Source organism: Danio rerio, chromosome 8 (genome assembly GCF_052040795.2).
Source record: "Danio rerio strain M-AB ecotype USA chromosome 8, GRCz13ab, whole genome shotgun sequence".
In the NCBI taxonomy this organism is placed as follows: Eukaryota; Metazoa; Chordata; class Actinopteri; order Cypriniformes; family Danionidae; genus Danio; species Danio rerio.
This window is the reverse complement of record NC_141028.1, coordinates 25890513-25906372: the sequence shown is the minus strand read 5'-3', so window position 1 is coordinate 25906372 and position 15860 is coordinate 25890513. Positions and strand designations below refer to the sequence as shown.

General features: G+C 35.5%; 2 protein-coding genes across 7 annotated transcripts in view; one reads left to right on the top strand and one right to left on the bottom strand.

The window, feature by feature from the left end:
- The window catches only part of cpne5a (copine Va), a 198250-nt gene extending 187378 nt beyond the window's left edge, over positions 1-10872 (bottom strand). The window contains exons 1-2 of one of the 5 annotated variants that reach the window (XM_087263724.1): positions 10775-10861; positions 3453-3527 (exon numbers count right to left, since the gene is read on the bottom strand). The gene's annotated coding sequence lies outside the window, so the exon portion shown is untranslated. Of the gene's footprint in view, positions 1-3452; positions 3528-5848; positions 6156-10774 lie in introns of those variants that run through there. The other 4 variants (XM_087263725.1, XM_087263723.1, XM_087263727.1 and 1 more) reach the window with 4 other exon arrangements.
- On the top strand, positions 10039-15536 carry lhfpl5b (LHFPL tetraspan subfamily member 5b). Of its 2 annotated transcripts, XM_087263683.1 has the most exons (5): positions 10039-11170; positions 11403-11436; positions 11533-12720; positions 14328-14587; positions 15320-15517. In XM_087263683.1, the coding sequence occupies exons 3-4, from the start codon at positions 12303-12305 to the stop codon at positions 14573-14575; spliced, it is 666 nt and encodes a 221-aa protein (XP_087119809.1). In that variant the 5' UTR covers positions 10039-11170; positions 11403-11436; positions 11533-12302; the 3' UTR covers positions 14576-14587; positions 15320-15517.
- Positions 15537-15860: the final 324 nt, after the last annotated feature.

Below are 15860 nucleotides of genomic sequence, written 5' to 3'. Positions count from 1 at the left end.
TATTTTACCAAAATAAAATACGTTCATGTCTTGATTTTTAATAATTTAATAAGAACAGTAAGATTTGACTTTACTTAGACAAAAGACATGTCACTAAACAGAAATAATGTACAGCCTCCCTCCTCCATCTTACCCCAGACATGCTCAATAATGTTCATGTCTGACGACTGGGCTGGCCAATTCTAGAGCACCTTGACTTTCTATGCTTTCAGGAACTTGGATGTGGAGGCTGAAGTATGAGAAGGTGAGCTATTCTGCTGAAGAATCTGCCCATAATGTAATGGACAGAACAAATGTCTTCATACTTCAGGCTGCTGATGTTGCCATCCACTCTGCAGATCTCTCGCATGCCCCCATACTAAACGTAACCCTAAACCATGTTTTTTTTCACCAAACTTGACCGATTTCTGCAGGAATCCTGGGTTCATGCGGGTTCCAATAGGTCTTCTGCAGTATTTGTGATTTCAACAGATGATTCGTCTGAAAAATCTACCTTCTGACATATTTCCAAATGATCAACTAGAAATCTGGTTATTATTTTTTGCATTTTAAAAATGGGTTTGATGACAAGACTTTTGTCAGATACTGTATTATATTCAAACAATTCTGGAAAAAATGTGTCAGAATTCATAAAAAAATATATTGAAAACACTGATGGGAAATGTTTCTTTTAAGCACCAAATCAGAATTTTTCCTGAAAGTTTATAAGACACTGGAGAAGGAACGATGATGCTGCAAATCAGCTTTATATTTAAATAGACAAATGTTATTTTAACAACATTTATAGAACAATATTTCAACGTTCTGTTGTTTCTTATCAAATAAATGCAGCTTTGGTGCACATAAGAGACCTCTTTCCCCCAAAAAAAAATCCAACATATAAAGCACTGTCTTTCCTTCTGGCTAGAGATTAGACATGAATTATTCTCAAAGCATTTTTGCGTAAACGGTATGTGTGGTTTAAAGAGTGCCAGATACTTCAAGGTAAGTGGCTCAATTAGGGAGTCTGCATTCATATGCGGCAAATGTTAAATGTTATAAAACTGTGAAAATGTTTCACTACATTCAAATATTCTGAATATTGCATATTTCCAGACTGTTTTATAAAAATGTTAATTATCCTTCCTCAGGAAAGTAAGACTTAAGAAGTGAATATTAAATTAGCGTTCCTTCACATTTATATGCATTAAATATGCATTAAGAACAGACTTTTTTTCTGAAGCGGCTTTCAAACTAATTGATACCATGTCATACTTACAATTAATAAAATTGTTATTGTAAGTCAAATAGTTTACTTTAATATAATATATTCTGTTTTAAGTAAAAACATTTGATTTAACACTGATTTAGCATTCCACTTTCTAAAAGAACTGTAAAATGATCTACATGGTACATGGTTCATTTTCAAGTGCTGGGAATTCATGTACTGTCTAAAAAACTCAAACTGGCTATTCCATAAATAAGAGAAATATTACCAAAGACCACACATTTCAACGCCACATTATGAATGCTGCTTCTGCAACATTTGAACTCGTCTGACGTCAATAGCATTCAAGGCCTGATATGCTAATGACTGACATTCACCAGGGCAAGAACATACACATACAGTATGAACCTTGCTGGTCATTTTTACAGCAGCACTAGAAACAACATAATGACTAGTCCTTCATAACTTTTAACACACCAAATTACCTACCCAATGCGCTACTAATGAACTATGCAGGAAAAGTGTTTATTATTTATGTCAAAATTGAAAAATACTCTGATTGACAAATACAATCTCCAACATCTGGGCATCTACTCTTCACAGCAGGTTCATGCTGTCTGTTTTTCAGATTAATAGATGGCCGTAAGTGGTATGATCTGAGCAAAAAAATTGTGTTAGATTTAATGCACCAGGGGTTACAGTGCAGCAAAGGTCAGCAGTAAAGCAGGTGAAGAGCATACAGTTTATGATAATGACAGTTTACTTTAATGATATCACTGCCCTGCACTGCCAGGACAAAGCCGCCCACTTCATTCCCATCAGCAATTATGCTAATTTCCTGTATTTGCCACAACAGCAGCAGCTGTCCATAAACAACATGAGCTGCTGTTTTTCAAGGACCTTCTGCGGGGTAGGTGAGGGACATCTGGGCAACAAGCCCAAACTTAAACTCAAATATTAGCAGCTATTAGAGGTAAAAGAGTGCTTGAATTTGCCACAGAAGAATCAAACACTAATAGACAGACAAACTGACTATCCAGTCAACTAACTTTGACTTCAATTAACTTCAATATCTCTGTCAGAAAATGATAGACAGGCTAATGAATGATGTGTAATTAATTATATTCTCATTTCTTATTAATTACTTTTACTTTTTAATTACTACTTTAGATGAAATGTCAACCTCTTCACCAAAAAAAATACACACATCTCTCTCTCTCTCTCTCACTCACTCACACACACACACACACACACACACACACACACACACACACACACACACACACACACACACACACACACACACACACACACACACACACACACACACACACACACACACACACACACACACTTTGGTGCAAAAACATCAACATAATTCCTACATTTTAGCCTCTATACACCAACACAATAGATTTTAAATAAATCTAACAAGATGTGCTTTAACTGCAGACAGTCAGCCTTAATTTGTAAATGAACTCTGGACCTTTTATCTGCTCACTGTATTTGGTATAATGAGGGAATAACACACGCCTGGAAATGGAACAGCTTAGAAGCCAATTGTCCAATTACTTTTGGACCCTTAACAAGTGGGAGGCACATATGCAAACTGTTGTAGTTCATACAGTGCGGATCTGATTTAGATGTAAATACCCTCAATTTAAAGCTGGAAATCTGTTTCTTTTAATGTTTCGTTTTTAATTTTTTCATTTCGTGATTTCTAACTACAGCTTATCAAATCATTATTAAACTGGTAAGTGATATTCTAAGTCGATTTCTCTCTTTTGTATAGATTGCAACTATGCAGTTTATTTATAAAGACATACTTTCCTTTATCGGTTCTCAACAGTGTTATTCAGAGACCTCACTGTTGTCTCTCTGTTTTTTCATCAATTTACAGTGTTTCTCTTTTTGTCAAATCAAAGTTTGCGATTTTGTGATTCACCTTATGAGTGGCTGGTTTGATTCATCTCTTGTTATGCTTTATCATAACATTGACATTTTTTTTATATTAAAATGTAATGAAAAGGAAAAAAATACATTTGTAATCAACATGTGGAAAAATTGTGTGGCTCTAATACACTGTGGACATTGGCAAGCAGAAGTGAACAAAGTCTTCCTAACTACCCAAACCTTGACCCCGTGTTCCCTCCAAAGCCATTATCATCTTCAAAACCTACAGGGCGAAAGATCTCTGAATTTCCTGGTGGGGGTTTAATGAAGAGAGGCATGAACGTCAACTCACCACCAAGGTGAGAGAAAATCATCCAGAGCTGGTCACGGCTTTGAGGATACAATACTGCAATCACACCACCGAGAGCTGCAACAGAGGTCAGATAACAGCAGACCACTGATCTGAATGCCTTTGAAAAAAGCACAGCTGAAGCATCTGGTTGATAAAATAGCCCAAAATATGTATACATTGGTGCTGTCTTACTTTTTGGCAACTTTCAAGAAAGCTATATAAATACAACAGCCTCTAAAAAGGATTTGGACATGTCACAGCACTAACGACTTCATGAATGTTACTGTATTATATAACAATATTAAAAGCAAGATACTAAGCACTGTACATTTCCAAAGAAAAATGTGCACAAAAAAAAGTTCACTTTTTTTAATAGACATTTTTCAAAAAGTATTTGAACACTCGTTATCCTAAAATAACTAAAACAAAAAGAAATGTGAGGTTTCGTCTCGAGAAAAGGTCAATCATTATTTGTTAGCAGATGCCCTTTGATTTGATATTTCTCGTCTAGTGGGGTGACATTCAAGTGACTTACGTGTCCAAATGCCTTTTGCAGGGTCAGTGTACATCCTATGGGAAAACCTTCAAACACCACTGCTAACAGACAGCCTGGAAGAGCTCTAACTGATTCCATATGATAGAAAGGGGCTTTGCATTACATTTGCATTACCTTAGGAAAATCCATGAATCTGACATTGTATGAAATACACACCATGATTCCCATATGTGTCATATATGATTCATGGCATTATTAGTCCAAATCAAAACATAAGATCGTTACTTTAAAAAAGAAAATGCTGTTAGAAAATGAAATAATGATACAAATCAAAATCCAATTCACTTCAATAAGAGTCATTGATTTGAGTTTTCCCCCACTGTGATGACTTCAAATGCCAATAACAGCCCAACAAGCATTTTTGTTTTTGAAAGATGTCTAATAGATGTCTAAACATAGCCATCTTGGCTAAAACAAGGCAAAATTTGGGCTGTTACTGAAAATCTAATCTAGGCCAAAAGTCATCAAATAAACAGAAATGAATGACTACACATATAAAGTCTGTCTAATCTATTTGACAGATTTATAGTCTATTTGACGACTAGTCTAGTGTGGGCTATTCTTAGATGTCTATTAGATTTTCACTGACATCCCAAAAGTAACCTTTTTTTCTTATCTTATCTACGTTTAGATGTCTATTAGACGTCTATTAAACACAAAATTGTTTGCTGGGAGCCAGTAACACTCTTAAAAAATGTTTTTGAAAAGTTTGGAAAATAAAATAATATTTTACTCATATATTCACCCTCTGTGGTTCTAAACCTTTGTTAGTTTCTTTATTATATTTTGAAAAAAAGCTGAAAGCCAGTAGTTAGGCTAACCATTGACATGCATGGTAGAAAAAAATGAATAGCTATTATAGTCAGTAGTTATAGCCTATGTTCCCTGCTTTCTTTGAAATATCTATGTGTTCAACAAAATAAAGAATGTCAAATATGTTTAAAACAAGTAAAGGGTGAATAAATTACAGAATTTTCAGTTTTGGTGAAATAACGTCTTTAACATGTCCCTCCATAGCCTACCCATTATGATCCGACATTTTACACAAAACTGGACCAAGCAGTTTCTGAAATGACTGCGTATGCTGGTAAGGTATGTTTTGATGCTGGTATGCTGGTCTTGCTGATTTCAATCCTGGTCTCGATGATAGTCTTGCTGGTTTCAAAGCTGGTCTTGCTGCTCAGGACCAGCAAAGAGACTAGCAAGACCAGCATTCAGACAAGCACCGAGACCAGCAAAACAAGCTTTGAAACCAGCAAGACCAGCATTCCAACATCAAAACATACCTTACCAGCATATTTTTTAGCAGTTAACTGAACAACTAGTTGAATTTCGCAAGAAGCATGCAATTTAATATCACAAATGTAGCTTACATTTAATTTAGATTCATTAGCTGCATTGAAAAGACATCATTAACTGTTTTATATGTTTGTTTGACAAAGTCCATCCAAATGCATGTTTTTGTGACGCATTATGGGAAACGTGACTTTGAAAACACTATCAAAGATGGCAGATATAATTGGAAGTTACCTCATTCATTATCCAGCATTCACAAACGCTAATTAGATATTGCTAGAATGTGTGTGTTTGTGCGCGCGCGTGTGTGTGTGGTTTTAAAACAAAGGAAAACTGAGGAGCGCAGAGGAGCGACAGCCAAGTAAACAAGATCAATCATATTGTATATATGCAAAACGACAAAGCCCATGGATCATATTCACCAAATGCCTTTACACTGCTGTGTATGAATAATACATTCCATCCATTAGCTCTCATGTCAGAGTTGGCCAATAAATTACATACGTTATGTCAATGGACTTAACTGATAAAAATGCAAATGTACCTGCAGCACATAACTTGCGTCAGAACGCGTTATAATTGAGCAGCCGTCATATCGCGAGACTCAGAAGTTCCATACACATCTCTTCAGCAAGAGACTGTTAGGTTGATTTTAGTTTTAGTTCAGGCCTGTGAAGCACATAATCGCATGCAGGAAAACATCATTACACTCCAGAATAATGGAAGTGTACAGGAAGTTGACTTCTCCCACGCCTGCTGTGAACACGCGTCCTCAATGAATTCTCTGCTGGCGTGTTTTTGATGATGCTGTGCGCGTGAGGGAAAACTCATCTGGCAGATTTACTGCTGCTGTGTAATTTTATTATGCCATCGCCTATACCGTCTGTGTCGTGATGGGAGGCAGCCATCTGGTGGTGAAGCTCCTCACTGCATACTAAATAAGAGCATATGACACATTAAATAAACAAAACCTACATGAAGACCGTATAAATTTATGTTTAGCGTTGTAAATCTCTGCTTTAAAGGGATATATCACCTAAAAAATATATTTACTAACTGTTTACACACCCTCAAGTGGCTCCATACCAGAGTCTCCTTTGAACACAGAATATATTTTGACATCAGTAGCCATTGACATCCAAAATAAGCAAAACAAAATTAGTAACTAGACAGCACGGTGGCTCATTGGTTAGCACTGTAATTTCACAATAAGAAGGCCGCTGGTTCGAGTCCCAACTGGGCCAGTTGGCATGGCTTGAGTTTCCTCCAAGCGCTCTTGTTTCCCCCACAGTCCAAAGACATGCAGTAAAGGTAAACTGGGTAAGCAAAATTGGCAGTAGGGTTTGAGTGTGAATGCAATAGTATGTATGGGTGTTTCCCAGTACTGGCTTGTGGCTGGAAATGTATCTGCTGTAAAACATGGCAAAATAGTTGGCGTTTCATTCTACCTGTGGCGACCCCTGATGAATAAGAGACTAAGCTGAAGGAAAATGAATGAGTGAATGAAAACCACTAACTAGAAGTCAAGTTTCTAACATTTTTCCAACATCTTCTTTTGTGTTCAATGTAAGAAAGCAAGTTACCCAGGTTTGGAGCAAGTGGTTGGATGAGGAATGATGAGATGATGCTAGATTTTTCATTTTATAGGTGAACTATCCCTTTTAAGCGCCCGTATCAATGTAGTTTTCTTACCTTTGTTGGTGTATTACGACTATAGGCTATGGTAAAACCAAGGACAATTCTGCTTTTTGGAGTGGTTCAGTTTATATTATGGAAGACAAACTTTTACCAATAATTTTGATTGATATTGGATTTGAGTAAGGTTTGCTCTGTTTTTTTCTTCCATTTTTAAATGACACGAATTCAGTCAGATTTTTAAGAAGATCTGGTAATAATACCTCAAGACTACAACTGCAACAGTGAAGACTATGAGTTTTTGTGCTCGACAAACCAAAGCTTCCACTGTAGCCTTATATAGCAAGTTACATTTTGCCTCCAGTTATTTTTAGTTGTTCAAAAGAACCTCTTATGTTTTATTTCATAAAGCCACTGCTTTTAGCACAAACATTTTTGTTTACTTTGAAATATAGCTAAAATTAAGCTAGCTGGAGGAAATCGCCTAATATTTACCTGAACTCTTTTTAGAAATTTGGCCTAGGCCATGTTATGGTGCATAGTTCAACTCACGGGTGTCAATTCCAGTTCCTGGAGGGCCGCAGCTCTGCATAGTTTAGTTTCAACCCTAATTAAACACACCTGATGAAACTAATTGGGTCCTTCAGACTTGTTTGAAACCTAAAGGTAGGTTTGTTAATCAGGTTTGGAACTAAACTGTGCAGAGTTGCAGCCGTCCAGGAACTGGAATTGACAATGACAACTGTGGTTTAACTAATAATGTGTGTGTGAGAGAGAGAGAGTTACAATGAGAGTTACTAAAACATACTCAAATAATCTTCTACTTCGAACACTAACAGTGTAAAAAATAATTTAAAGGATACTGTGTTAACGTACATCTCCAATGAGCATGAAAAGCCGTGCGTGAGACAATGATTTGTTTTATACAGTATACCATCTTTAACCATCCATGTGGTCAACTGTGAAAATTGTGTTTCAAGTCACATTATAGCTGTTAGAAATGCATCGATAAAACATGCTACAAATGCTGTGAACTATGAACTGAATTGGTGAAGTTAAATAACTTAGGCTTATTTTTCGGGTGAGGCTAAATCATAACCTAATGATGCATTGAAGCCACCAAGCATGTACATTAGGAAGGCTCTATAGCATTTTAATCACATAATTTCCATGTTAAATATGCAGCGTAACCAAAACCACAGTGGCTGCTATTTTAATAACTACATTTGTTACTAAACAGACTATAAAGATGATGATTAAGCAACATTGAAACCATATTAAAGAACCTGTTCCCATGTAAGCTGTAAATATGACTAGTAAAACTTTGTTTGGCACATTCAATCAGTCTATACACTTCTGTTTCTGTATGTCTTTGCGTCTCCTTCTCTTCACGTCTAGTCTGATGTTTCACAGCAGAGCAGTACGTCTGTCACTAAACAAAGATTTGACAGTCCAAGGCAGAATGTGATACAAAAATAAAATGCAGAAACTACAAATGTGGTTTTAGAAATTACCCCGTTACTGAGCAAAAAAAAAAACAAAAAAAAAACAGAAATGATAAATTCTTCACATTTTGTCATGGAGTGATTCTTTTATAAGATATTACAAAGGGCTTTGTTGCATAATTCAGGCAACATCTTATTAGTAACAAGGTCTTCAGAGTTTTTAAAACTATAAAGGAATCTTCAGATCTATTTGAGCACATTAAACATGTTGCAGTTGAGCAGATGTTGCATTGTGATTGCAGCATTGTGCAGTGCTCACGGCTTCAGTTTACATATCAGGCTCGCAGCGTCTTTGATGTTTTTGTAATTGTTGACCTACAAAAAAGCAAAGGCTTCATGGTAAGCCTGAAAGGAAGGCAAATATCAGTGCAGTCTTTGTTGTTGATGCTCTTGTCTTAAGAAATTCCATTCTGAGCAACAAATTCCTGCTCGAGACTCATGTATTGTTTATTTGTATCATTAATAAGACCTCATTATAAGGATTTCTCTCTAATTCTTTCCTTTTTTCCTGGTGGTCATACAGTTGAAGTTTTTTTTAGAACTTGAACTTTTAGTTTCTGAAGAGTTAAAAAGAGGCAACAACGAAGAAATAAAGGAAGCGTTTTCCCCCTTTTAAAAGTTGATCAATTGTTTTTTTAACTTTCTGTTCATTAAAGAATTCTGAAAATGTGTCCTTTTTGTGTGGAAAATATGCCTTGTTCTTTTCTTGAGCACCAAATCAATGTTCATTTCTGAAGGATTATATAAGGGCTGAAATACTATTCATTCATATATTATATTATTATTTTATATACTCTAATATTTTGCAGTATTAAAGTCAAATATATGTAGGTTATATATATATATATATATATATATATATATATATATATATATATATATATATATAGCTATTATATATATTATATAAGCTTTATATAAAACCATATTAAACAAGCGATTTTGAATGTTTCAAATATTACTCACAAAAATCCTTTAAAATATCTGTAAATAATTTATGTCCCACTATCATTTAATGTAACATATTTGTTTTACTCATTGTATTTATTCTGATTTTACTTACTTTTTAAAAAAATGAATCAAATAATAATCATAATGTATTTTATTAACACTTTAACTGCCACACCAAGAAAAGAGCAATACAAAAAAATGTTTAGATTGCATTTCTTAACTCCTAAAATCACTAGTTAACACAATCAATCCATTTTTATTCAACACATCCCTTAAAAATCAACCTCTACCAATTGGTTGATTTGTCAATTTAAGGTAAAAGTACCGAAATGAATATATATGCTATGAAAATTAGAAAATATGAAGTGTAAGACCAATTTACTTAAAAACATAATTAAAATAAAACATTTTTAAACACTAAATCAGCTTTATTTATTAGGGTATATCATAAAATATTTTAAATTCTTATTTAACAGCTATTTAAAAGTTTTCTTGTTTTGTTTTTTACAATAAAGCCAAAATTAAGTGAATAGGTGCAACAGGATTTTGTTTGCTTGATTATTTTACAAAACCAACAATGGTGTGCAGTGTGAGTCATTAATAAAAACAGTCATTTAAACAAATTAAAACATTGAAACACATTTCAGTATTATCTTTTAGTGCAAAAGCACGATTGCTTTCTGAAGATGAAACTCCTGTTTATTGTGTTGTATCAACCAATCAATCAAACTTCAAAAACACCCAAAGTGGGGGTGTGAGTGTGCGTGAGAGAGAGAGAGAGAGAGAGAGAGAATGTATGTATGTATGTATGTGAGTGAACTTGCAAATTTATCTCATCAGTGAAGATATTTTCTTGTAAAAGGGCCTGACTAATGTGTGTTCTTCTACAATAGAAACTATTGACATCCATCAAATAACTGCAAACAACAAACAAACAAAAAACAAATATCAATCTCTTACAATTGTACTAATGCTAGTAGACCAGCATTTGCCATTTAAGAGATAATCATGTTCAAATTATGATTTTCACACATTAGTTTTAATAAAACATTATATTTATATATATATATATATATAATCAAGAAATGATCTCAGTATATTCATGAATAAATAACAAGCTGTGTCATATTTATTCTGTGAATGATCAAAAGTGAATATTTCTCAGCAAACAGTCCACTCTGACTGCAGAAATGCAGGAGATGAAATCATTAGTTTTTCTTTTCTAAGTTTAACATAAAGTGATAAATCAACCATTTGGTCGAGAAAGTTTTTTGAAAATTTTATACAAACTTACTAAATATTTCTCATGGCACCGAGTAACATAACTTTGTAAAGTTAGGGCTCTTAGAGGGTAAAATGTCAAAAAAATAAATGCATACCTTGCAAATTTTCACCAAAATCAGTTCACACGTCAGGAGCAATGGGTCAGGAGTGATTTCCCTGTTTTTGACTTCAATGGTAGAAGCAACGTTTTGACGAGTGCTGTTCATTGAGTTACTGACAACTAGTGGATTTTTTTGGTATAACATACTTTAACCAGATGGTAGAGATGGCTCAATCAGGTTTAGTTGAGTTAGGTACTCCTCCCAAAGAGATATAGTCAGTCAAAATATTTTCAACCGTTTGGTCAAGCAGGCAGTTAAAGAGTTGAGTACATGATCATAAAAATAGATCATTTTTTTATTTTATTGTAATTATAAATATGCCTGACAAGATTTTTAAGGTATATAGTGTTACACTGGGGCAGCGCAACACAATCGCCTCACAGCAAGAAGGTTGCTGGTTCGAGCCCTGGCTGGGTCAGTTGGCATTTCTGTGTGAAGCTTTCATGTTCTCCCCATGTTGCCATGATGCAGTGATGGGAAACATCCATACATTCGCTATGTAAAACATATGCTGGATAAGTTGGTGGTTCATTCTGGTGGATCTAAGCCAAAAAGAAATTAATGAATAAATGAATGGTGTTACACTGAATAGTATAGTATAGTATAGTATAGTATCGTATAGTATAGTATAGTATAGTATAGTATAGTATAGTATAGTATAGTTTAGTATAGTGTGCTCAGAAAAAAGGGAACTAATTTATCGATAGAAAAAAGGTTAGTTTAGCACCTTAACTGCTGTTACTGCAAATCAGACTTCTTTCAAAAATAATAATATAAATAATATTTGTGTAATCTAGCAGGTTGACATTATGGTCTTTGAGATTTAAACGGAAACACAGAAACTTCATTAAGATTTAGCTTGTTAACAAAGGTTCGGTAGAGGGACTACGCCTCACTTTGCCTCCTTAACCAATCACCAACTCCCTAAACCTTATTTAAGGCAGACCAGTCACCAGCCTCTAGCACTGTTCTTGTTGTCTCTAACCCACCCTTCCTCCCTCTATTTCCTTGTGGCGTGGTCCATGTTGGTGAAAAAAGACTTTAACATGATGTGAATTCTCCACTCACAGCAATACCACACAAACAAAAATCATTTCTGCATAAAAAGACTATTAGTAAAACTATTTGGTTTAGAGAAATACTGTTAGTGGTTTTAACCTGGCAGACATAAGCTGTATTAGGCGAGTGTGTTCAGATTTTTAGAAAAGATAGAGCTCATGATGAGTCTAGACGTCAGCTATTTCATGACTAACGCAAACACAATAGCTTTGTGAAGTAACAAATGTATCCAATAACAGCACCTACGAGAACAGGTTATTGTCGTCACCTTATTCTTCAGCTTCATTTACCATCAATAATTCAAAAACTGACACCTTTGTTGGCAGCAGCCCTGTTTCTGACACTATTTGACTGGCTTCACCTGCCTTTGAAGATCAGCTACGATATAACCGGAGGTGTAAGAGTACTCGGTATTCAGCTTCTTCTTTTTGACAAATATTGATTTCTCTCTGGATATCTAACAATGGCAAAAGAAAAGATGCTTCCAGCCCAAGAGGCTGCCAAAATCTACCACACCAATTATGTGCGAAACTCCAGAGCCATCGGCGTCATGTGGGCAGTTTTCACCTTATTCTTCGCCATCATTACCGTGGTGGTCTTTATTCAGCCGTATTGGATTGGTGACAGTGTTAACACCCCACAGGCTGGATACTTTGGGCTTTTTCGCTACTGTATTGGCAACCCAATCACCTCGGAATTGGTCTGCAAAGGAAGTGTGTTCGATTTTGGCTCAATCCCCTCTGGGGCTTTCAGGACCGCTTTGTTTTTTGTGGGAACTTCAATGCTGCTGATTGTGGGCACCATTGTGTGCTTGGGTCTTTTCTTCTTCTGCAACGCCGCTAGTGTCTACAAGATCTGCGCTTGGATGCAAACATCTTCAGGTAGGCCGCTTTTCAGTGAGCCCTGCAAATAAGTATACATGCTGCTTAAAAGCAGTTAAATTAAAAGGAAGACCAATTGAAATAGTTTTGAAATATTGTTTATTAATATGGCTAGACATCTTTTTTTTGCTTTCCCGCCAAGCCACATGGCATGTCTAAAATGTATTATTGTTTTTTTTTTTATTGAATAAGATATTCACTGAAATATCACAATAACAGAGTTGACGTTTAATTAATATTCTATTGTGCATTCAATTTAATGAGAGAAAAATAATGACGTTCAGAGGCGCATTTAATAATTTGTGGGCCCTAAATAATTCTAGCCTCTGCGCCCAACAGTCCTAAAATCTTAATGTCTACGTTTTATCTAAATGCAATCTCTACATTTTAAAATGATTTGTTTTCTTGAAATTAATTTACAACTAAAAATAATAAATAAATTATTTAGTTTTTTTTTTCTTTACCTCATTTGACTGTTGGGTTGCTCAATGATAGGGAGTCAGGGACAAATTTGTGCAAATGTAAAAATGATGTAGAAATTGTAGCTGTTACACCCTAATCATACAAAATATGATAGAAACTGTGTTAAATAAAATGTATAGGTATATAATACTTCAGGGCATTTACTGAGATTTCCTGGGGCCCTAAGTGTCCCGATGACATCCTTAAGTGGCTCCCAGAGTTTTCCCACCCGAGGAAGTGACATCACTTGTAGAAAATTATTATTTTTTAATATCAGTGACTTGACCGGGTGTTACACCTTTTTTAGAACTGAACGTAGGGACAGATACTATATGTATGAACTGAAATTACAAAGGGCAGCACAGTAGCACAATCGCATCACAGCAAGAAGGTCGCTAGTTTAAGCCCCAGCTGGGTCAGTTGGTGTTTCTGTGTGGAGTTGGTGTGTTCTCCCCATGTTTGCGTGGGTTTCCTCCGGTTTCCCCCACAGTCCAAAGACATGCGCTATAGGTGAATTGGGTAAGCTAAATTGTCTGTGGTGTATGTGTGTGAATAAGTGTGTATGGATGTTTCCCAGTGATGGGTTGCAACTGGAAGGGCATCATCCGCTGTGTTAAACATGTGCTGGATAAGTTGGCAGTTCATTCCGCTGTGGCGACCCAGATTAATAAAGGAAATAATCCGAAAAGAAAATGAATGAATGAAATTACAAGTAATGCAGATAAAATAGATGTTTCATGCAAAAGTTTATTTAACTCATTAGAGTAATAAGGATGAAAATGATTTGATAATTCAAGCTATGATTTAGGAGGCAGTCGAAAATAGATAGCCTATAGTGGGAGTCTTAAAGTTAATGTTTTCAAGAAAAAATGACCCTAAACACACATACTAACATATATTTTAGAGATTACTTGATATAATTTGGGGTGTAAAAATAAAAAAAAAAGTTGAATTCTTTCAATCATTTTCTTTTCGGCTTAGTCCCCTTATTTATCTGGGCGTGCCACAGCGGAATGAACCGCCAACTTATCCAGCAAATATAACGCTGCGAATGCCCTTCTAGCTGCAACCCATCTCAGGGGAAAAAAAAAGTTTATCTAAAAAAAAAAGTTCCATACCTTTTATCTCTGCACTTGATGTTGTAGCTGTGTTGATGGTGATGGGGTGTATGATTTATCCGGACGGATGGGACTCTGCGGAGGTAAAACGGATGTGCGGCGAGCGGACGACCAAGTACAACTTGGGCAACTGCACCATTCGCTGGGCTTACATCCTGGGCATCATCAGCATCCTGGATGCAGGTTTACTAGCGCTGCTGGCCTTCACTCTGGGCAACCGGCAGGACAAACTACTGCCAGATGACTTTGAGGTGGAGGGAGAAAACAACGCATGAGGGAATAAATAGGTACTGATTAGAATTAGCTTATTATAACATTCATAATTTAGAGCAATATGTAACTTGAGATGAGGCCTCACACAGGTGAGTAGGCCTGACAACAGCCTGTAGAAACCGCTCTTTCATCTCTCTGACATTTTAATGAACACTTGCACATGTTTTTGCAGATTTGCACCAGACACATTCTTACAAAAAACATTGTGTATTTATGAAGTGTGCTTCACAATGGTGAGTGGGCTTGACAAACCACTCTTCTTCTTTTTTCTCTCTTTCAAAGAAACACTCCCCCTTTTTACTCTAGCATTTAATTCTTTACTCTAGCATTTAGTTCTTTACTCTAGCATTTAATTAACACTTTGCATGTGTACTGCTCTTCTTTTTTAGTTGAATGCCTCAATTGTAAGTTGCTTTGGACAAAAGCATCTGTTAAATGACTAAATGTAAATGATCCACACAATCCCAAATCTGGCTGTTGTTTTTTATGTAGTTTGTTTGTTTTTTTGAAGCATTTATTTGAAGCATTCTGTGCTACTTTACTAGACTCTATTAAATATGTAATTTGAAACCAGTAACATATCACAATTTTGAAATAATCTACCCCACACTGTATTATTACAATATAATATAAGACATTGTCTATTCTATTAAATAATTAAGCATGACTGCATAAGGATGAGATGCAATTGAAAATCCAGTTACAGTTAACAGTGATGCTGTTTCCGTTTGCTTCTAATCCAACAGGAGATCTGAACTGCAGTGGACACTGAACTGGACATTCACACAAAAGAAAAAAGAAAGGATAAAAATGATAAGCCTGAAGATAAACAGCAAAGATATTTGCGTTGACATGCGTACATTTTTTTGTACAATTAAACATGCTTGGCTATAGCTGGAAATACACCAATCACAGTAAATAAAACGTTTTTCATTTGTTAAAAACAAGAGCAAAGAAAACATACATCAAACTACACTTCTGTTGTTGTTTTTTGCTTAAACTTTAACTGAGATAAGCCAATTTAAATGAACTTAAGTTTGATCAAAGTTCAAAAGATCAAAGTTTTCCAGCACTCAATTCATTTTCATATCGCACAAATACACTCACTGGCCAGCAGTACACCTATCCAACTGCTTGTTAATGCAAATTTCTAATCAGCCAATCACAGGGCAGCAACTCAATGCATTCAGGCATGCAGACATGTTCAAGACGATTTGCTGCAGTTCAAACTGAGCATCAGAATGGGGAAGAAAGAAGATTTAAGGGACTTTGAACGTGGCATGATTG

Bases quoted from the DNA above. Each gene is read 5' to 3' on its own strand.
- lhfpl5b (XM_087263683.1), top strand. From the start codon at position 12,303: ATGGCAAAAGAAAAGATGCTTCCAGCCCAAGAGGCTGCCAAAATCTAC. The intron at 12,721-14,327 runs GTAGGCCGCTTT...TTGATGTTGTAG, and splicing joins TTGGATGCAAACATCTTCAG to CTGTGTTGATGGTGATGGGG.